The sequence below is a fragment of the Cyprinodon tularosa genome, unplaced genomic scaffold, assembly GCF_016077235.1.
Source record: "Cyprinodon tularosa strain WSP-4 unplaced genomic scaffold, ASM1607723v1 ctg551, whole genome shotgun sequence".
Taxonomy (NCBI): Eukaryota; Metazoa; Chordata; class Actinopteri; order Cyprinodontiformes; family Cyprinodontidae; genus Cyprinodon; species Cyprinodon tularosa.
Genome location: NW_024039287.1, coordinates 78819 through 101906, shown reverse-complemented (window position 1 = coordinate 101906; position 23088 = coordinate 78819). Strand labels below are relative to the sequence as shown.

General features: G+C 36.7%; 1 protein-coding gene across 1 annotated transcript in view; it reads left to right on the top strand.

Annotated features, from left to right (window-relative positions):
- The window catches only part of ube2f (ubiquitin-conjugating enzyme E2F (putative)), a 54719-nt gene extending 32175 nt beyond the window's left edge, over positions 1 to 22544 (top strand). The window contains exons 8-10 of the mRNA XM_038305138.1: positions 1722 to 1754; positions 3504 to 3566; positions 21456 to 22544. Of these exons, the coding sequence (XP_038161066.1) occupies positions 1722 to 1754; positions 3504 to 3566; positions 21456 to 21506 (147 nt within the window). The 3' untranslated portion in view covers positions 21507 to 22544. The remainder of the gene's footprint in view (positions 1 to 1721; positions 1755 to 3503; positions 3567 to 21455) is intronic.
- The last annotated feature ends 544 nt before the right edge of the window (positions 22545 to 23088 follow it).

Here is a 23088-nt window from a genome sequence, read left to right as displayed (position 1 = left end):
TCCAAGCATTAATGCCAAATGTCCATCAAAGAACAGCTGTCTTTAGTATTAATTACCGGTATGATGCCAAACTGGGATGTATTACTTTTGTGTTTCTCTGTCTTTCTTTTGACTCGTAATCACTGTGTGAATTCTGCCTATGTTGTTTTATTTGTCTAGACTTCCTCTGCATTTAAAAAGGCACTGCAGTTTATTTATTTTTTATTTTTTTTTGTTTGTCCAACTGCTTGCAGCTACGATAACTTCAAAATAGGCCAGAACCCGCAGGAACTGTGGGTCACTGAATAACACAAATGGACATGATGTTTTATTTAAGTCAGCAGTTTAACTTATGAACAATTCTCTGAAGGGTATTGCTTTACCCATGGTGCATATGAATGAAATGTAACCTTCAAAAAAAATGTTTGTAAGTGGTCTCTACCACAAGTAACTTTCTTGACATTTCATTTGTAGATTAGGCAGTTTTTTTGTGATGGCTGTATTGGTATGTAGAGGTAAACATGCTGTGTATTTTAATTTCAACATAAACTGAGACACATCCTGATATTAGATTTTTCCTTTTCTGTTTTTTTTGTTTTTTTTCTTTTTTAACTAGCCTTGACCTCAAAATCCAATTTGGCTTCTGTCAAAAAGAAGTTTATTTGCAGTTCTGATTTTCAGATCTGTTTATTGTTTTGTTTTGGACATGAACAGTTCTGATTATCAGATCTGTTTATGTCCAAAGGGCATGCAGTAGAGCTGCACGTCTTTTCTGGAACATGTCTTTTGAAGAGTCAAACATATTCCTTAACAATGGATAAGCATGTTTTCTGTTCCATGGGTGCAGAAACAAAATGGCATCTTTCTTCTTGGGGAGTCCTTCCAGCTTGTTCCTGATGCATGTTGTGGGCAGAACCTCTTTCTTATACTGGCGCCCGGGGAATTTGAAAACGGTGCACTTGCAGAGGGAGAGTTTTGTATTTGTTCTTGTGAAATAGGAAATGTCAAAAGCAAAATTATGTGAGAATACTGATGTTGACATTCAGCCTTCCTGTTGAGTGCAAATCCTACTGTTTTTTCTACTCGTAACAAGAACACGTTTAAGCTAGATGTAACATAATCTCAGATCTGACTTAAGGTTTTTAAGGTGATTTAATTTTTTTTTTTAGTAAACAAACAGGGAGCCTTTGTAATGCCTGCTTTGGGGAGTGTGGCCTAGTAGTTAGAGCATTGCGGTTGGAATCCAGAGGTTTTGAGTTCAAGCCCCACTCCCACAGACTGCCACTCTGAGCAAGACGCTTAATCCCACACTGCTCCCCGGGCAATTGCAGCCCACTGCTCCCAAAGGGGATGGGTTAAATGCAGAGTTAATTTAATTGCTCTGTACTTGCGACAGAATAATAATAATAATAACCTGGGAAAAAAAATATATAAATGAAGATCTAGGTGAATAATACCGACACTGTCAGGATGGAAATAAAGAAAAAAATGAGTAAAATGGAAGTTGATTGCAATCAACAAACATCTAGTTATCGTATTAATCAGCTATAACCACAATTGTATGTTTCTCCGAAATGCTACAGGACCAGCCAGACGCCTAGTGGTGACTTTCAGATATAAGAAATAAGAGATTATTTAGATTTTCCTGGTCAAGTCATTCTAGTGTGAAAACATCTGATTTTAAGTTGTTCTTCCTATATCTCAGAAATAAGTAATTTTCTTATGTGTGTTTTTTTTTCCAGGATGTGGTCTGGGGATTGAACTCCTTGTTTACTGTAAGTAAAACCCTTTACTGTAGACACTGGCTTTCAGTAAGCTGTTTAACCTCATGGTATACCTGTTGGCTAACCAGCTATTACCCCATTTACACCACCCCTTTGAAACTGATCCTTGCCAATTTTGGGCAGAGCTGGGATCAGTTAACCGTGCCGAGCTTGTTTGCTTTTACACCTTTTACACATCACACTAACACGGTTCCTCACCTCCTGTCGGCTGTCTACAATACCACAGCTCTCAATGCGGGAACTACGCAAAACAAAAATGGCGGCACCAATAACATTCAGAAACTTATTTGCCTGGATAGCGTCCTCTGCCCAAATTTGGTCTTTGCATCGTCCCAGATCACACCACGCTCTTTTGATGCCATTCATTGTTAATAGGCTGAGAAGAGGTTTGTGTTGTGAACACATGAAGAGGTCTGTGAATTGCAAAGCCTAACACGTCGGAAAAAACCCGCGAAATGAGTCAGCTGGCTGTAAATAGGAGATGACGTGGTCTGCTCATGCAGTCTTTGTTATCAGAGAACCGAGCAACAACTGAACCATGCTGAGCCTTGCTGTTGAAATAGTTCTAGATTTAGCGTGGTTCGATTGTGTCTGGCACGGTCAAGTTCAGTTGTATTGCATTTACACTCAACAGTTATATCGGTTACTGTGTTTGGACCGTTCTCGGCACGGTTTCAAAGGGGTAGCTTAATGGGGCTTATTAGCCCCTAAACAGGCCATGAAAGAAGCATTAAAAGAGAAATATCAATAAATCTCTTCTTCTTTTATTCAGTCACAGAGAATCTCAGTGAATCTAAACAGCTTCAGTTTCTTATTAAACTTACACGCTGTCAGTTTAAACTCAGATATAAATGAACAAGGTCACTGTTAATCCGTATTTCAAAGACGTGCTGAGACCATAGGCACCGACTTGCGGGGGATCGTGTTTCTTGTTATGAAAACCGCTTTGATGTAACTTGGGAGGTCGAAGCGAGAAAATCTGATTGCTCGTCGCATTTTCGAGATGCCAGCTGGCTCAGGATGCCTGATAGTGGCACTTCTCCTGAGGAAACATACGCAGTTATGCATCATTTTTTTATGTGAAACTGAAGAGAAAAAAGTAACAGAATCAATATGAATTTTCCCTTAAAGGTTTTTGGTATAAAAGAGCATAAAAGTACTCTTTTGAATTTAAATTCCTTCAACCAGACTAATATTTCATTCTCAAGTAAACAGCATATTGATACACTACGTCTTATGGTTCATACAAATTTAAATAGGCCCATTGATTCTATGCTGAAAATATTGGTTCTTACCCTGAGGTCATCACTGTGTTCATGGTGATAATAGTAACGGTAATATGCCCTAGATCTCTCTGCTCTATTAAGGAATAACCTCCCAGGCCGTCCTCCTTTTTATCTTTTCTATAGCGAGCCTGCCTCTCTTGTTGTGTGCAGCGTCTCTTTGGCGACTGTGTAATTAAACCATTTTATTTGTTGCAGTGACAGCGCTGAGGTGACATTGCACACAGTTGAAGAGGATTTCATTTCCCAGGCAGCTTTTCTTAATTAACAACATTTGGCCCTCAGAATGAAGAGCTAAACCCTGAAAGGATGCTAATAAAAAGACAGAACATTTAAGAGCCTCTGGGCACAAACAGTTTATGGTTGAGTGATCGGGTTTTTTTTTTACTGTTTGCCAGAGCATATATGCTTTAGCTCCACTGTACTTCTATGATGTTTATTTTTGTCTCTTCTGCAGGACCTGTTGAACTTCGACGACCCACTGAACATCGATGCAGCAGAACATCATCTGAGAGACAAGGTGAGGTGGATTAAGGGTGTCCGTAGTTTTATTCATCACATTAGGAGACGCTTCAACCAGGGATTGTGAAATCTGACATGCATTAAATTAATTTTTACACCATTTTTCCGGTTTTCCCTAATAACTTTTAGAGATATCAGCTTGTGGGAATACTGTGCATTAAACCAGATCTGCTCCGTGCATTAAACCAGATCTGCTCCGTGCATTTGGTGGAGCTGCTCCACTTCATGAAACACACTGGGATTTACTGCGTTTCTAGGTGATGGAATGTGATAATAGGAAGTGCTTTAGTTTGGTGTAGTGGGCTGGAGCTGCCTTTTTGGGAACACAGTGGCTGTGACTGGATACTCCAAAGCTGTTTTCACAGGAAAGCCACTTGGCCACGCACTGCTGCTAAATTTGGTTCCTCTACAGTAGACGGCAGGATCTTCAGTTTGCAAATCAAATCAGCGTATTAAAGCAGATCTCAGTATTCTGCCGTCTCTGTATTGGTGTGGGAAGTATAAGTGCATTTAGAAAGGTTTCATTTAGCATAACATCTCTGACACAGTGAAGTTTTTTTTTTTGCTGTTTAATGTTTTATTCTTTGCCTTCTACTATAAATTCTGCAGTATATTAAATATAACAGATTTTATTTAGGCACCATAAGAGCACGTGTAAGTTATCTGCAAAGACGAATTTCTGCAGGAGCACACCAGACTGAGCAGAGTTTGTTGACCACGCATCAGATGAGTATCGAATGAGCGTGTGTGAGATTAAACCTTTGCACATCCCTTAATGATGCTGAGAGGTGTAGTGAAGAAATGAAGGTAAACACTTATTAAGAGTCGTTGCAAAAAAACACCTATATATTCTTTCCACGCCAAAAACCTTTTATTTATTTTGTGTGGTTGTATTTAAGCTACTTTTTTATTCCAGTATTTAATGGTTTAACACTAGATAGGTTGCATTTACCTATTCTTTAATGAAATGTTAGGCCTATATTATTTTCCTCTTTAAGTCATAGTGCTAAATTTGTATGCACAAGTGGCTATGTAGCTCGCACTCCCAGTTCACTGCATGTAACTGGTAGTTGTGCTACCAACCAGTTAATGGCACCGGGCAGTGGAGCATGTTGCTCCAGCAGGAGGTTCATTAGTTGCTTACTGAGGATTTCAGCGAATGTCTGCAGTGGAGCAGACATCATACTTGATGCATTGCCCTGCCTCATGCTGGATGGTGTCACAGCTCCTTACAGTCTATGATGGTTCTCTGTTTCCATCAGAGTCTGATGCTCTGTGACCTACTGTAGCAGCAATGCTGGAATAAATAATATAAATACACCCTATGGCATTAACATTCAACAGTTGTGTAAATATCTGAAATTTGATAAAAGCTTCTTTAGAAATCATCCGCCTTACAGTAATCGAGACCCTTTAAAGATAATCATTGAAAACCTTAAAAAAAGAACCTCTTTATAAGCGTTACATAAATCTGTTTTCAGTAAATTTAGAGCTACTTCACCCTCCTGTTGTACGTCTATGAAGTCACAGCAGCTGAAAACATGAAGTTGTTCAACCGTGACCCCCCCTCCCGCTGAGTCACAGCATGGCATAATCAACTTCAGGAGCGAGTGGATAGAGGTGTGGGAGGGTGTGTGACTGTGGATGTGGATGCTTTTATATGTAGATGTGTTTCCTTTAGTGTTTGAGGCTTTTAAAGTGGTGCTACTCCTCTGGCTGCTCTCTGAATACATTACCGGTTAAAGTGGCTGAAAGGTAGCATTCTCAGAGGTTGAATGTAGTGTGTAGTCTGTTACTCACTTCAGTTCAGTGATGTGAGTCTTTGTTGACAAACAGGTCGAGAATTACAGTAAAGATCTTAAACTGTCTCGCATTTGTCCCAAGCTTTTCAAAGCATGGACTGTTTGGATATTTTTGAATCTGTTTTTAAAATAAATTGCGGCCCCTGAGAGTTTGACTGTTTGCCCTAGTGAAGTCCTCAGTGCATTTCTGTTTGATGCTTTTTAAGCACCTTAAAAGGACAGTCCACACTAACATTATAGGTCGTTTGCAGAGTTAATCTGTAGTTTCTGATTACCTTAAAAAGATAAATATATATATAAGAGTATTAAAAATAGTGTTGCACCCATACCGATACTGCCCTAAAATGGTGGTATCGGCGAGTACCGACAAATAAGGAACCAATACCATTTTGAGAGCCAAAAGTTTATTCAACTATTGTCACCCATTCCAGGTAGGTAGTAAGAAGTTCTACTAGACTTTGTATTTGTCTTTTTCCTGCTTCACAAAGGTAGGCAGAAGCTTATCAAAGCCATGATGGCAATTATTTTACATTCAAGTAGTATGTCGTTCTTCATATATACACACACACATCAATTTCAAATAGATGGTATCTATATGGTATCGGAATCGGCCGATACTGCACAGCCAGGTATCGGGTATCGGTGCAACACTAATTAAGACTAACAGAGCTACTTTTAGCCCAGAACACAAACTCTGCTTCTCCTGTTCTATCATTGACAACTGGTCCAGATCACAGGATGATTGTTACAAAAATCTATCTCATGCCCACTAGATTAGGGTTGGCAATCCCAGTTCCTGAAGACTGGTATCATTTGTCCAACACAAACGATTCAAATGGCTCGGTGTGGAATCAGTTCCTACAGAGCCCTCTCAATTATCAATTTACTTGATTCAGCTGTGTTGAACCAAAGCTACATTTAAAACTTGCAGAATACTAACCGACACTCAGGAACTGGAATTGCCCATCCCTGCACTGTATAAGTTTCCATTACCGTTTTTTTTTTTTTTTTTTACGCACATTTTTAAGTATCGCATTTGTGGAGTTTGAAGTCTCAGAATGAGATGTAACATCACTAATGCTAGCTGACATGATAAATTAAGTAAAAATTGCTCAATTGCGATACATTCAGTAACCTGAATGTATCCGTGGTAATACCTGATCATTAGTCCGTGGTAGCTAGCTACCTCTACTTCCTGTTTATTGCAGCCTAGTGTAGCCTAAACGCTAAACACATCTAATTTGCTTGTTTTCTTCAATGTTATGAAAAACCCCTCAGTATTCACATGACATATGGGTGGAAAAACAGCTTTTGTTAGGTATGGTGGGAGATTTGGGATACTTTTTAGTCTGGTTTCTCTGCCAAGGGTCCAAGCAATCTTCTTGGAGTTCATGCCAACATGGAGTCTTTAAAACAGCAGCACATTTTAAATAGAGATCAGGGGGACTGAAAATGGGTCCCTATTGAGTGTTTTGGTTGGATAAGGACTTTAAAAATTGAGCCAAATCACACATTCAGTTTACACTGATGGATCTAAACAATTTGGTTTCAGAAGTATTTGGAAAGGCTTGAAATCAGGTTAGTGTCGACTTTCTAGAACTATGTTCTGTTTTTAGATCAGAAGTCGATGCTTTGCACTTGAACACTGAAAAAAACAGAAAGTATCAGAAAGCATGAGCCTCCAGATCGTGTCTTCATGTAGTGGAATTTAAAGCTCCCTTAATCCAGGATTCTATGTATGTTTAGGGAAAAAGAAATTGTTTTAAGCCCTGTTTATGTTGTTAGTCCTAGAGCATTGCCCTGTTGATAATGAGAAAGGAGTTGGTACTGCTTTAGGGAGCCTTAAATGCAAAAGATGGGACATTTTAAATATCTGCCTCATATTTTTTACCTTGTTTGATATTTTATATTTGTAAGAAGTTAACCTCTTACACCCTAAGGGGGTATAAATAAATTTCTGCCTGACAAAAACACACAAAAGTAAATAACTTATGGCCTCAAAGCTATTAGATTTAAGAAGAAACTTTTGGTACGTCTGTAAAGGTAAGATGTCATAGAATGGTTTTCTGGTGTCAGCACCATTGTAGCTTTGACCCTGCCTGAAATATTAGGGATAAAATACAAAATATTTTGCATTTTTTGAACCTCGCCAAAATTTTCTTTGAAATAAACATTGCAAAACACTACCAAAATATTATTTATAGCACAAAAAAGTAGTACAAACTTTCAAATCTAAATGTTGTGTAAAAATATACCAAATTTGGACTCATTCAGATGAATCATATTTATTTTAGAATGGTATTAGTGAGAAATTTCTTAGGCGGAGAGGCCATTTTGGCACATTTATCCATAAATGTCACCAAACTGTGCCAAATATGTTTTTTACATCAATACTGGGGGTTTGGTAAAACTACGAGGTCATGTAGCAGCTGGACCCGCCGGTGGGTCCGTAGGGTTCAAGGGGTTAATGAATGACTTGAAATCAATGTTGAAATAACAAACTGCATAAATTGATCCTGTTAGGTTTTATTTATTTACTTGTTAAAGGTAAAAATGTCTCCCATGTTTCAGCACTAGGAACCTTTGAAGAAGCACGTGTTACCTCATTATTCTCCTCTAACGAATGATCCACCTTATATCTGAGCTTTTGAATCAATTATTTAAATTGAATCACATTAATGTCAGCAGCTATTAACCTTGTTGCCACAATATAGCTAATTTTGCCAATATAGCGTTACACATGAAACGCTAAAACTGTCTGTGGTCAAATGGACAAAGAAACAGTTCATCAGACACAAATTTAACCCTTCGGAAGAGAAAAGAGAATAAGAGAGTAATGGATTATGACATTGTAAAGAAATGCGAAAAAAAATGGTGAGAGATTCCTCTATCTGTATGCTCCAACTTTGTGAAGCAAACTAGGAAAAATAAAGTGCTGATTGAACATAGCAATCTGAATAGATGTTTCCAGATTATGTTTTTTTTTTCCCATTCACTTTAAGAAAAGGCTACTTCAATTAAATATTATTAATTGAAGAATATTACTATGCTTTTCTATGGTGGCCTATAGGTGTGGAGGAAGCTAAAGAACCAGTCATACTCCTCTTTTTCCATTTAGGATCCCTTAAATAAGTGAAACCCACACATAAGCCTCAAGACCAGTCAATATAATACACACAATAGAGATTTACTCTTAAGCACTTGGCATATTCACCAGAAGAAGAGGGCTATGCTCTGAATATACCCGCCTTTGCTCTGCGTTTTGCTTTTTAATAGGAAAAGAGATTATTTGTTAGAGAGAGTGGAGAGGTGGAGGTTTTCCCCTTCAGAGAAGAGAACAGTAGAGGCAAGAGGGAACGGATGTGTGAATAAAAAACTAAATAGGAGGGTCAGTAAATCTGCAAGAAAGAGTGTCATTTAAAATAGGTGAGTTAAAGTAATCGAGTTAATGGTCCAAAGCGAAGATTATGCAAGCGGAGTGGCGTTAATAGTGCTGTGTGTCAGGAGTGAACATTTACAAGATGGTAGAACTGATTTGATCCAAGATTCTAGGTACACAATAAAATGGAAGTTAACTGTCAAAATCCCAAACGAGCAGGGAGCTTTTATTTTCACATCAGCACTGCATTTATCCACAAACCCCTTTAGATAATCACCATCTCTCACAACCCAAACTCTTTGTTCTTTTTTATCTATCCAATTAAAAGCAGCTCATTTTCTCATATTTGTTCAAATTCAACAGAAGAAAAGCTCCTTCACCATGACAGCCATGTGGAGCTCTTTGTGTTGGTCTGTTTGCATGAAAGTCATGTTTTATATTACATCATCCATCCTTTCAACTTACTTTGGTGTACCAACCTTGTCAGCATCAGCTCAGTATGAGGCAGCAACACTTTATTGTTTATCTAGTATTTATAAAATAAAGTTATACCTTTTCTATCAATGATATTAAAAACAAAGTTGAAAAGAAGACACTTGAATTTGAAAAAAAATACCCAAAATTTTGTACAAATCATTTAAAAAGGCAGATATCTTATAAGTAATGATCAATCAATAAGAACAAATGTGTTTTTAAGCAAACAAAAGGGACAAGGAAAAGAACGTTGGCAGATGATGGCCACTTGACAGCCAGTGGAAGGCTGTTCCACAACTTTGGGGCTACTAGAATAAAGGCACTATCTCATGTAGAGCAGGGGATGATTAAAAGAAACTGCTCAAATGTTTAATGAGCTTTAGGAATGAAATATTTAATATATAATCTATATAATATATAATGTTTAGATCTGGGTTGTCCATAGTTGGTCCTTAAGTTAGTCCTTAAGTTTTAAATGTTTCTTCTCTTTAATACACTTGATACAGACTATTTCAGTTCAGGAAAAGCTTTTTTATCAGCTATCTATTAAAAGTGGATGGAAAATCCAGGGACAAATGAACAACATGCAGGACAGTGGCCCTCAAGGACAACAGTTGGAACCCTTAATTTAGATGATAAATTATGCAAAGCTCTAAAAGCAAATGGATCAATTTTGTACTTAATAGGAAGCCTGTGTTAAAGATGCAGGAGCAGTTCTGTCTCGTTAACTGGTTAATTGTTAAGTTTTAAAATGATTCAGTTAATTATAACTGATTGATCATAAAGGTCGTCTAAGGATTAACTGACAAGCTCAAATTTTTTTCTGCATAGCCTGATGGGGTAAATATGTTTTTTTTTTTTTTTTACAATATGCTGATTTAAGAAAAAATAGCAAATTGTTTTAAGCATTTATTGTACCAGTTGCATTAAATACTGACTATAAACAAAAAACATGGTCTTGCATATTATCAAACTTATTTATAAAACATAATAAAAAAGGAACCTTTTAGGTTTCTGATAAAAAGACAAATAAAATATTTGAGATATCTATTATTTCAGTTGTGCAGAGATGAAAAACTCCCCTTAAAAGACACGATATGTCATTCTGACTTACTAACAGATTATTTGTTTATTTGTTTCAATAAAGAAGACGCTAACTGTGATACAGCTCTCATTTTTTAGTATAATACTGTTAATAATTTGTGCTCTTAGTGCTTCTGAAAAGATTGTTCTGTCTGCTGTTAGAGGAATTACAAATCCTTCACAATCTACTCTGCTTGTTGCTTGCATGTTTTTTTTCTATGATCTTACATATTTTTTGGCCCATTATTGTGCTTCATGTTAAACCTGTTGGATGTGTTTTAAGATGGGCAACCTGTTCAAGATCAGATCCTTAGTATTTTAAATATGATTTTTTTTTTTTTAACTAATAAATTTAGGCCTGCAGGTTTAACATCATTTTGAAGTGAACATAAAAGAGGTTATTAATATCTGCAGCTGTAATATTTATACCAAAATGACCCAAAAAAGCTGAACTCCAAGGGAGCTAATGCTGTAGTCACCATTATAGGAAGAACACATTGGTTAAAGCAACACAAAGACAGGACAAGCATTTTGCCCTAAAGTGATATTGACCGCCTGTGTGAATATAACACCTTGGGGGGTTTGTAACTGCCTTAGCACCACAGTTTACTCTCTCTTTATATAATAACCTGTACATTTTGACCTATTACATTGATCACTTACTGCATTTATCTCATTCACATCCTCTGTCTTCATCAGGTACCTTTTGAGGTTTGATCTTTTTTAACAAGATTTAGTCCTGTCAATAATGCTGACACAACAATCCGTTCACTTCACCCTTATTGGTGCTCTGTTGTTTTTATCTGCTTTCTGTCTGCCAGAAAATCTCAGTAGCCTTGTAAAAGTCTGTCATTAGGGAGCAAAAGGTAGACCAAGTTGATCCTGCTTTGTCTCATTGTTTAAACACAAAGAAAGTTTGCTTCACAGAAGTGTAGTTTTTGTTTGTAACTCAGTAACCTCTGGTTATACTTCAGCTGATTTTTTTATGCCATGGAAATATATTGCAGATGATCCGTATTGAGCACTCCCTTTGCTCTGCTATGAGGACCAACCACTAACATTGCACAAATGATGCACAGAATGCCAAGAGTGTGTGAAGCAGTAATCAAAGCAAAAGGTGGCTACTTTGAAGAACATAGAATATAAGACATATTTTTAGTTGTTTCACACTTTTGTGTTAAGTATATAATTCTACATGTAGTAATTAATAGTTTTGATGCCTTCAGTGTCAGTCTACAATGTTCATAGTCATGAAAATACAGAAAACTCTTTGACTGAGAAAGTGTGTCACAGATTGTATCCTTCAGTTTGATACTACTCAGTGATTTTGCCTATACTTATTCAGAGTGCTTCATCTTGCCACCTGAAGCCTTCTTTGGTTTTCATCTTTCACTACAAGTCTGACTAAAAGCTTTGCTATACAGAAAATCCCCTGTTGTCTCCTGATGTCTGTGTCACATACAGACAGAGTCTGCCTTGCTATGACGACCCGCCCACATTTCGGTGATACTTGTAATAAAGAGTAGAGTTAAGGTAACCCGGACTGGGCCAATAGGATCGATACTGAAGGGAAATTACTACTACTTTGTGTAGCCTGTAATTTCTGGAATGAGACAATTACCCCATTTACACTACCCTTGAAAAACCGTGCTGAGACCGGTCCGAGCTCAGTAACTGAGATAACTTATCGTGATAAAAAGGAAAGCAAACTGATCTGAACCCACCTAGACACAATCGAACCGAGATAACTGCAGACCAGTTCCAGAAGTGGGTTCGGCTCGGTTCTTCCCTGGCTCGGTTCTCTGATAACAAGAGCGCATGAGCAGAACGCGTCATCTCCGTCTGGCTGCACATCACGATTCACACTCCATTCCAGTAGTTGGCAGTAATGCCCCTCCAGAAACAGAAGAAGAAGAACAACAACTTCTTCTTCAACTATAAACAACAATCGAAATCTTCTCCACGCAACATTTTAAATAATAACACCGAAGTACAGCAATAATAATCAAGCATAACTTTCTGAATGTGACAGGCGCCACCATTTTGATTTGCTTGATTCCCTCCTTCTTTGTCTTCTTCTTCTTGTGTTTCATGGCGGTTAGCAAACAACTTTTGGTGCATTACCGCCACCAACTGCTTGATTTCCTCCTTTAATACTAGCAGTAATACCGCAGATAGCCACTAGAAGGCAAGGAGTTGAGGAACCGAGATAGCGTGATGTGTAAACGGTCTTCAGAACCGAGCTCGGCCTGGTTAACTGATCCGAGCTCGGACCGGTCTCGGCATGGATCGGTTTTTCAAAGGTAGTGTAAATGGGGCTAAAGGTAGCTAAATAAAACGGAATGAATAAAAATAGCTATTTTTTAACAAAGGAATTTTATTTCTTTGGGAGATATTTTAAATAATGTTGTTGAAGCACTCATTTTGGGTGACCTTTCAGTAAAAAATGCGATAAAAGTAAAATGGAATTAATGGACGTCATGTTTCCCTGAAGTTCTGATATCTGCTAGAGTTATAACACAAATTTTGGTTAGATGAAAAAATTTAACAATCACCCTTTCTATCTTTTATTCTATATTTAAATCTCTCCTCTATCTCATATTTTCATGTGCTTCATAGTCCTGTGAGCTTGAGTTGTTTTTTTATCCTATTTGCAAAATGATAACTAGCATCCATAAGTTTTATTTTGAATGCACTTTTATGTAATATTTATTGTAAATGCTTGGACATAAAAATTGAGAGGGAGAGAATTAACTTTCTTTTATTAGGAAAATTGTTTGGAGAAAATGGCGCATTGTTCACCTAATGATCAGCTGTACAAATGTGACTCATTTGTTTCTCTGCCTCTTTTTACAGCCAGAATTTTTAGAAACAAAGGCGAATGTGTTGCTTATGTGATATCAATAATGGGGTCTGCTTAGGGACATGTGTTTATTCTGTCATGTTCTTATCTCAACCAGTACCTGCATGTATGTAAGAAGGCCTAATTATGTCAGGAGTGAGCAAAATGTTTGACGTTTTTGATTCCTCTGTGCCGTCAGCTCACCCTGAACAGTTTTCCCTTACGACAGAGAAGAAAAAGATTGCTTAATATGATTTAGCTTTTTTGGTGTCTGCCATAAACAAAGATTTAGAAAAGCTTTCAAGGAACAGCCTAATTAAAAATGTCTTAAGTTTTTCAAGCAGTTCCACTGATAAAAAAAAAAACGCAGGATTTATACATGCAGGATTTTGGCATTTTGCTGCTAACTTGGAATTGAATAAGCATCTATTTTTTTCAACATATGTCGTCCCTTCATCTTCTTAATTATGCTAGTGCCAAATTTAAAGTTCTGTTTGTGGTGGAAAAAATTTCATCACAAAAAGCTAATTTTGTTGGTTTAAAGAATGGCTCAGTGGTGACCACTTCAACTTTATTGAAAAGTTATTTTAAAGTCAGATTATCGTTTTTTATGTAAAATACCTTTTATTGAAAATCAAAGAATAAAAATAGCAGTACAAATAATACAATAACCTCACTATCATGAACTTTAAGCAAATAAGAATAAATACTTTAAAATGGTTGGTTGTTAAAGATTACCTTGGTTCTTAAAATACCAGAGAAAAGATGACATCACCATCTGATCAGGTGCAGCAGCTTGCATGAGTTGTTTGTCAAATCAACTGAAACCTCCTTGGCAAAAATTCAAAAAGGTAAAAGTCTTTTAAAATGTTTATTTCCAGGTTATGTTTTTCATTCTTAAGTTTTTTTTTTTTTGTTTTTTTTTATATACATTTATTCGATAGGCAGTTAAAGCAGAATAAAAACCCCTTAACTGAAGTGAAAGTTATAATCCTGTCGTCCTTATTCCAGGTGTTACATTATAATGGTTTAATATTTCTAAAGAACATATGCAAAGTCAGCTTCCTTTGGGAAGGAAGCCAGAGTACCTGACAAGAACCTACATATGAACAGGGAATAGAACCCAGAACCTTCTTGCTGCAGGCAACAGTGCTACAAATTGTAATATTGTAATATGAGGATAAATGACAACGATGAAGATCAAATTTTTTCAAATTTTTTTCTGCTTGGTTATCTTTTATGAAAATTAAATAAAAACTATATTCTTGGAATTTTCTACATGTTAAATGTAGATGAGGGGCAATGGGTGACTTGGGATTCAAAAATGTTATTTATTCTTTCACTGCGAGAAAACAAAATGTCTCCAATGTATCTCTATGTGTGGTGCTCTTTGTTTTTCAACACTGGGAAGCCTTGTAGCTGTTTTTTATGGATCTTAACCTTGAAAACCTTAATTATACCAATTCATGTGCTTTATGGTTTTGTTTTTTTGATTTATTTTTCCCTTTACAAACCAAAAGAACAGAAAGATTCAGCAGGTTAAAAAAGGTTTCTTCTCAGTCAGAGCACTTCCACCATTTGTCATAAACTATAATAGCCACAAACCCTATATATTCCTCATAGTTTTGGGCTAATAGAATATTGTCTGTTGAATTACTAACTCTCAGCAGAAATGTCTCCTCTGTGGATAGGTTCTTAAACAGCTGGAGTTTTTGTCACTGGCAGGCTTCCAGCATTTCCATCCACATTTCCACACATCATTTTTAACTCGGCATGTTGCTCTTTCCCCTCATCATCATGTTAAGGCTCACGTTCTCCGTTTCTCCCTCGTACCCCAGTGACCACTCTAAAGCCCAGCTCTGCCTTCGTGACTAACTGGCTACTGGAAGTGATGCATGAATCAGGGCATTGATGTCAGTGCTGCACTCTTGAATGTGAAAATCCCTGTTGGAGAACAGCACAGCACAGAGAAAAAGCAGTATTTAATGGCTAAGACCCCTGGGGTGATGGATGAGTAAATGGGGATAGCAAGTATAAAAAACGGCAAGAAGGGATGGTTAGAGACTGGTACGATGATGCTTTAAACTGAAGCTGAATCTAGTTTTTTGCAGAAAACATTCAGAAATTAAATGGAAAGCTTTAAAATTCCTACATGTAAAACTTTTCTTGGCATATTTATACTATAAGTTACTTATTTACCTCTCTGATTTCTCCCTATAATTCTGTTACCATCTGCTAGCCTGCTAAACTAGCCCCACCCACAATGCAGAGATTTGTTTTAAATTTGAGGATGCAAAGCGGGTGGGGTTTTGAAGGGGTGATGGCAAAGCTGCGCAACGCTGGAGAAAGCACAACAAGGAAGATGGGAACAACTATTGAACAGTTCTCGTTTCATTCAGCTTCGGAATCAGTTTTGAAAGCATTAGACGTGGGGTTTTAGTTGAAACATGATCAGGAAGAGGCGCTACGCTCATTTAGTTTTAAGAAGGACGTATTCGCCGTTTTTCCGACAGGCTGTTTGTTTACACTCCCCCACCAGCTTTCTGTCGCGCTTACTGCGTCACAGTCAGTTGCGCTCATTGGTCAGAGCGTTGGCCAATAGGTACAGACATGGTTTGAAAAACAATGGGTTGTTCTCATCAACAATCTTCCGATGTCTCATTCATCGGGGACAGACTAAATTAAACATTTATTCTCACATTTAGTCTGGTTTATCAGGCTAACCATCTGCAGTGATGAACTAACTTTAGGATTTGTTGCATACAAGAGCCACTGAATGAGCTTTGAAATAAACCAATGCCCAGAATATTTTTAGAATAAATGTGGAGATTAAAATGTCTGAACTATTGTCATTTGATTAAAACCCTGGAGAATGAGAGATATTTAATATGAGTTATACAACAAAAATGACATTAGTTTTAGTCATTAGGCGTAAGATTTCAACAATAATTTAAGATCTTCCTAAGGAAAATATGACACAGCTTAGGTGTTTTCATTAAATGTATGCACAGCATTCTGACAAATCACATAATGTAAGAAATACTAATTTATTAAGCAACTTTTACACTCCTTTTAAAGAAAAGTATTACTTCCCAGGCTCTTAGCGGTGTGAAGATTGCTGGCCCCTGCCCTCATGGCATTACCTACCACCAAAACATCCATGCAAATGCGCAAAATGTCATGATCAGATAAAAATTTTTCAGATTTTTTTTTTTTGTAGCGTGTTCTGGAATAGTTTCATGGTGCAGGGTCCATCACTGCTTCAGCTTAATTTTGTAGACATTTTCCTCACGTATTTCTCTAGCATCATTTTAATAAATGGTCAAATTCATGGTGTCCAGATTCGGAAGAATTAAAGTATCCTGAAGCATAACACTTCCACCTCTATGCTCTATGGTTAGCATTAGCTTCTTTTCTTGGAATGCTCTTATTTTGCTCATGTCCAACAAGTCTGTTGTCCTGCTGTTCAAAGAATGTATTTTTGGAGTAATGGTATGGAATTTTAAGTTTTGCTGGATCTTTTTGATTCTTCAACTAGGCACTTGATTTACAAACACCAGCAAGAGCCTTACAATTAAATGTGATAGGATTTTATGGTTCTTGGGTCTTTCTTACAGTCTGCTCTCAGATATCCTGTCAGTGTTTGTTTTTTTTTATTTTTTATTAATGTACTCAACTATTTTCTGCACTGTTGAATATTTGCTTTTAATCTGTGAGACCTTTTTAAATGTTTTATCAGAATTATAAGCCACTACGCTCTTCTTTTTGAAAGCTCAAACAGCTCTTTTGATCTCACCATGGTGTCCAATTTCCCTTTAACAGTCAGGAACACACAAATATAAATGTGGGGTTTAAAAGGGGCAAACCTCATGCAGTATTATGAGTAATGATGGTCTAAACATGTTTACCTAATCTCTTCAATTTATGTTTGCTTCTAGTCATTTGAAGTTGTAAATGTAAATGCAGGGGTCTTCTGATTTATTCTCAGCCAGATATAACTTTTCTACCATGCACATTTTTAAAGTAGTATTTTCTTTTTATACCTACTTTTCCCAGCAGGGAGAATCTGCAAACAGAGAAGCAATAGAATAGGAGCATGTGTGCCTGTTAGCAAAGTCACACCGAAGCAAAACTACTCCCTGTATCTTACAATAAAAGCAGCGGTTAGTTTAGGGCCGGATTACAGATTTGGAGCCTGTTAGGACCTGATGTTAAATGAGAGGGACACTTCATTATTGCCTCTGTTATAAGGCGCAGTCTACTAAAAATAATAAAAAATAATGTAGAAAACTCACTTTCTTTGAAGCTATTGTTTCTGTTCTCAACCTTAGTTGACTCAACTACAACAGCCCCCCCTCCAGTGAAGCTTATTAAACACATATCATTTATTTCAAAGTCAGTAACAACTTCTTTATCATACTGTGATATTTGTAGTTTAAACTCACGAGGGAAATTGACTGTGGTGATGGTGGCGTATATGCTAGCTGATACTGAACTACACAATATGCAGTCACAAAGGTTTGGTGCTGCTCATCCAACCCAGTATCTCACTGTTGCATCGTTTTTATTCCAGCATTTTAGCATTTTCACATTATACAGTCAGGCACTGAAAGCCTCTGAAGAAATCTGAGTCTTTTGGGAAACTTTATTTTGCATTTTATATGGAGGGGGGGAGGATGTTGCCTTAAGACAAATGGTAATTTCACCCAGATGAAAAAGATAAGCTACTGATAATGCAGAGAGGGCTTATTAGACATGTAAATAAATGAAATTATTTCAAACTGCATCATCTCCTCCCACATCTAAAGAGTTTTGGACATTTGGTTTAAGTTGAAGGGTTTTTCTAAAAGTAGGAAATATGGGTGTTTTCATCTCCTTCAATTCCTTTACCAAACTAGGGATGAAAGCAATTCTTTAAATTTAGTTGTGATTCTTAGGATAAGGTTGGATATTTTAATTTCTGCAATTAATTTAGAATTAAATATTTTCATTTATGAAAGGAGGAATTGATAAAAGAAAGATCCTGTGGTTTAGTCGGTGAGAGAACAAGTTTGAATAGAAAACTCCTTTGTGAATTCGATGCAAGTACGGTAGCTTTGAACAATCCACAGCCATGTTAAAAATACGTAGCATTAGAACCATTCTTAACTGAAGTAGTGAACTCCACTTTCCTTGTGACATGATTATCTCTGTGGATCTTAGAAAATGGCACATAAATATTGTTGAATTTGACAGAGAAGCTTACTTAAAATTTATTTATTAAGATTTATTATGAGTAGAGAAAATGTATCATTTGGAAATAATACCACTATTTACGTGGTAATAGTGTCATGGCTGCTACTGAAGCCATGTAACCTCTCCAAAATATGCTTTGATAGTGTTGATTAGTGCAGTTTTTTCCTTCAGCCTAACAAACTGTTTAGCTTGGCTTTGTTGGCCCTTATATATTCTCCATAAAAGGCCACACTTAACATGGGAGCTGCTCTAATTCAAATTAAGGATGCCTGGTGCTCCCTTTGATCCCAATCAAAGTAAAGCATTCTCACTAAGGTTCTCCAAATATTTGGTTGAAGGGAAGGTAGAGACAAGAAACTAAGGCCAATAAAGTATCCAGAAAACACAACAAGCTGTGGTGTGACTAGAGATAAGCAGCAAAGGGTCGGCAAAAATCTCCCTCCAGAAGATTTAACTGGTAGGTCAAATGAATAAACTGTGTGTCGATAAAGAAGATGAAACATTAAGAAGGAGAATTATTTCATTGAATAACGTTGGCCTTTTTTTGTCTAGTTAAGCAAAAAAAAAAAAAATAATATATATATATATATATATATATATATATATATATATATATATATATATATATATATATATATATATATATATATATATATATATATATTTAATATACCCAAGTATAAAGGCTGGGCTATAAATTCTGATTATTAATCATGCTTCTCCTGAACAGCAGAAATACAATGAGAAAATTGATTTTAATAAACTCTGATAAGGTTAGGTAATAATCGGATGTTGCATAAGTGTAATTGGTTTTCTAACTGCCTAGTTTGGCTTTTCTTTAAGACTGAAAAGACTTTGGGATTTCTGCTGAGCTTTCTTGGCCAGTTATTATTCAACAAAGTGAGGTAATTAAGTGTTTTTTTTTTGTTTATGTTGATGATTATGGCTTACAGCTAATTAAACACATAATACAGTTTCTCAGAAAATGTAAATATTGAACAAACGTATTAAAAAAGATATCCAGAGACGAGGATCTTTTGTAATCTTTTGATCGTATATGCACTAAACACATGATTTAAGGTTCTTTAGCTTGAGTTCTTGCATCAGTGTTGTATAGCGTGGGGTTAATCACTCTGTGGATTTTAAGGAAGTCCAGACTTCTTTGATAGGGGCCTTCAGCACATCTGCATTCTTGGTTCTGTGTTTTTGTCTTTCTTTGGCATTTCTCCACACATTCTCTGTCGGGTTAAGGTCAGGCATCCTGAACTCGGCTCCTCTTCTTGTTTTTAGACTCTCGGGCCTTAAATTCCAAATGAAAATGCTAAATGTGTGTGTGGTTCAGATGGGACATCACTAAAGGAATGGGATAGAGGTAAACCAAGTCCTGGATGCCTCTCCTCTCGGTGGTTTTCGAAGAATGTCCGTCCACACATTGTTAATCTTCCAAAAGATGTTTCCTCTTGAAGAAGATTTCCTTCACCCTCATAAGGCTGCAGTTAGCCCTGTTTTTTCAGTCTGCTTTTTACCACCAGGTGTTTTTTCCTTTCACCCAACCTTCCTTTAATGCTCCTAGATACAGCATTTGATGAAGAGTTGACTTCTTTAACAATAACTTCTTGTGTCTTGTACCTATTGTGAAGGGTGTTGATGGCTGCTAGTGATCTTCCCAGTTATTGTGTCGGGCATTCAATAATTTCTATATTAAAAGGAAATATTTATTTTTCAAATTATTTTCAAATGTCTGAAGTATCATTACAATTCTTTGAGAAACATAACTTGGGGTTATTATAAGCTTTAAGCCATGATAAAAACTGATAGAAGTTGAAGCTTCTAATATATAACTGTTCACGGTGAATCTGTGTAATTCAGAACTCTTTGAATTGAGCCGATAAAGTTCAGTAACCGTTCACTGACTGTAATTGATAGTGATGCTCAGCGAGGCTGCTGCAGTGTCCTTCAACTTATAACCTGACAGCAAGTCAAAAGATATATTCTCTATATATTAAAGGTGTGCAAGCTTTACAACTTACAAATCTTACTATCTTTAGCAATTACTTTGTTTGGTCAAAGTAATATGTTCTTCAACTTGACACACCAGACTTTCTTATTCAGTCCAGCGTTTATAGTCTGTGAGTGAACACACACAGAGGCAAACTTTGGGAAAAAATCAACCATGTTTTCTCCTGGGATTGCTTAGTTTAGTTCTTCAGAATCCCTTGATGGCAATAGGGTCATAAATATGTAATTTTATCCCGTTGGCAGTACGTATTTAAGCCAACAAAACAAACAAATGCCTTACAAGCCATCAATTCAGATTCAAAAACGACGTAGTTTCTGATTTTGGAAAATGTAGAGAAAATAAGGAGATTCAACCAGAGCTAATGCATTTTTGATGTACTACAGGAGAAAAATGTCATGTACATTAAGTGAGCTGTTTTAAAATTTGCTTTTTGAAAGACATCCTACAATCTGAAAACACATTTTTGTTGGGTTTTTTTCCCTGAAAAGTCTCAGTGTCTTCCCAGAGAAGTAACATGACTCACTAAAAATGTATAGTGGCATATGGTGGATATTTTTATACATATATATGACTAATTTGTGACTTCATCATGAGTCACATCACCCCTCCTCACCCTGGGACTGTATCTCGTCGCTCACTGTTTGTGTGTTACTATAAACAGTGCCTGGCAAAAATATTTGATATGCTTTAAGAAAATGTAAAAAAAAAAATGAAACATGATCTTGGAAAATATTTTTTCGGCACATTACATATTACACAAAATGGTTTGCTAATGCCTAATTTTTTCAGCATATTTAACAACCAGTGGTAATTTTCTTCCACTTACAAACTTTGATGGTAAATCACATAAAATTTCAATAAGAAAGACTGAGGTGAGTGATGTTACTAACCAAACTGATGGCAATAAGAAATGGCTAAACTTTTTAGACATTCTCATTTAGACTTGCCTAAGAACGACATTGCTAACCGTATTTTTCTGCCACTTTCATTCAGTTGTGTTCAGTCCTCTTATCTTTACCTCTCTTGTTTGCCTTTCCCTCTTTTCCACTCAGGAGGATTTTCGAAATAAGGTTCAGGATTACATCAAGCACTACGCCAGATGATAGATGCATCAGCAACCCACCTCAGCCGTGCGCCAACCAACCAAACTGCTCTACCTAGCCTCCGCTTATCTGGCCGACTCCTCCACATGTGAAACAGCAGCGGGCTCTTTGACTCTTCCCCCTTCCCTCCACCTCCTCCCGACACCGCAAACCCCGCCTCGGCCTCCCTTCTGCTCACCAAGTTTGCAATAAACTTTACATTGCATTAATAATAAACAAAAAAAAGTAACAAATGCTTCAACGGAAGGACTTGCAAAAGAAAAACTGGCTTTAATTTTGCTAATCAGTTGATTGTTAAAGCAGCAACAATGTCTGAATCAGTGACAGCGCCTCACTAAGGTGACCACGAGCCTGTTGGGAACAAGCCATGGCTCTGTTACTCTCAGCACTCTGTTTCAGTGCCTGCATTGTTTGTGTTGCTTATGAGAAAGTGCATGGGAGTCCACAAATGTTCACACACACACACAGAAAGACGTTGTAGAGGGCGAACACACAGACAGGTTCCTCATTAGACAGCATGTGAATGGTCACTTTTTGATGTTCTCAAAGCATGGATATTAAGTCCTGTGCCTAGCATTTAAACCACCTCCTATATCTTTATATTTTTCTCTCAAGGCTTTCTGAAGCTCATTTCTTTTTTTTTATCATGTTCTTATAACATAGAGAAATTAGGGGTGGGTTTAAAACCTTTGCACAGTGCTCTTCCAAGATACGCCCTCTCACACACCACAAGTCATAAAAATAATTTGTGTTTTCAGCTTCAGACACATCAAGTCCTGCCATGAAAAACAAAAGCCACATGTAATTTTGTTTGTTTTGTTGTTTTTTTCACCCACGCTCTTTACACCTTTGTATCTCACTCACAGTGTGTATGAGGAGCTTATTGCATAATAACAGTGCAATCCAGAAGTGCTTTCACACCTTATCAGCAAAGTTGGCTTTGTACTGAAACGTGTTTTAAGTGAAAACATGGGACTTTAAGTGACTGGTTCAGATTTAATTTTGCACCCTTAAGAAATAAATGGTGATGGAATTTTATACCTGGTTGTTTTTTATACCTCTCTCTTTGTTGATTTAATCAAGGAACCGCAGTTATGCATTTAAAAATACATACACATCAATATTTTATTACTTTTTTTAATTAAAACAAAGTGCAGCTGATAAAAAGTAGAAACAGACTAAAAAGGTGAAAATGGTTTATTTCACCCATTCTGGGTTTGGAAGTAAATAACAGTTTGAACGACGTGGTCTAAACTTTACACCATGCATACTTGTTAACCTGATCGGAGTGGCCTAATCTTAAAGTGCCACTTAGAGGTTCATGAAATGGATCACATTAAACCAACTCCTAAAATGTGTTAGATTTTACTTAAATTAAGGAATTTACATGTACTATTTTAATACAGAGCTAGCTGTAAGTTCATTGGTTATTGGCTAAATACTAACCTCAAGTGTTTGGTTTAATATGGGCATAATAGTGCAAAATTTTTCTTTTATTAAAAAAACACTTAGAAAACAACTTTGCAAGCTAGAACGCTCTAAGGTAGCAGCACATGTGAAGCAAGGTAGTATTTGTGAAACA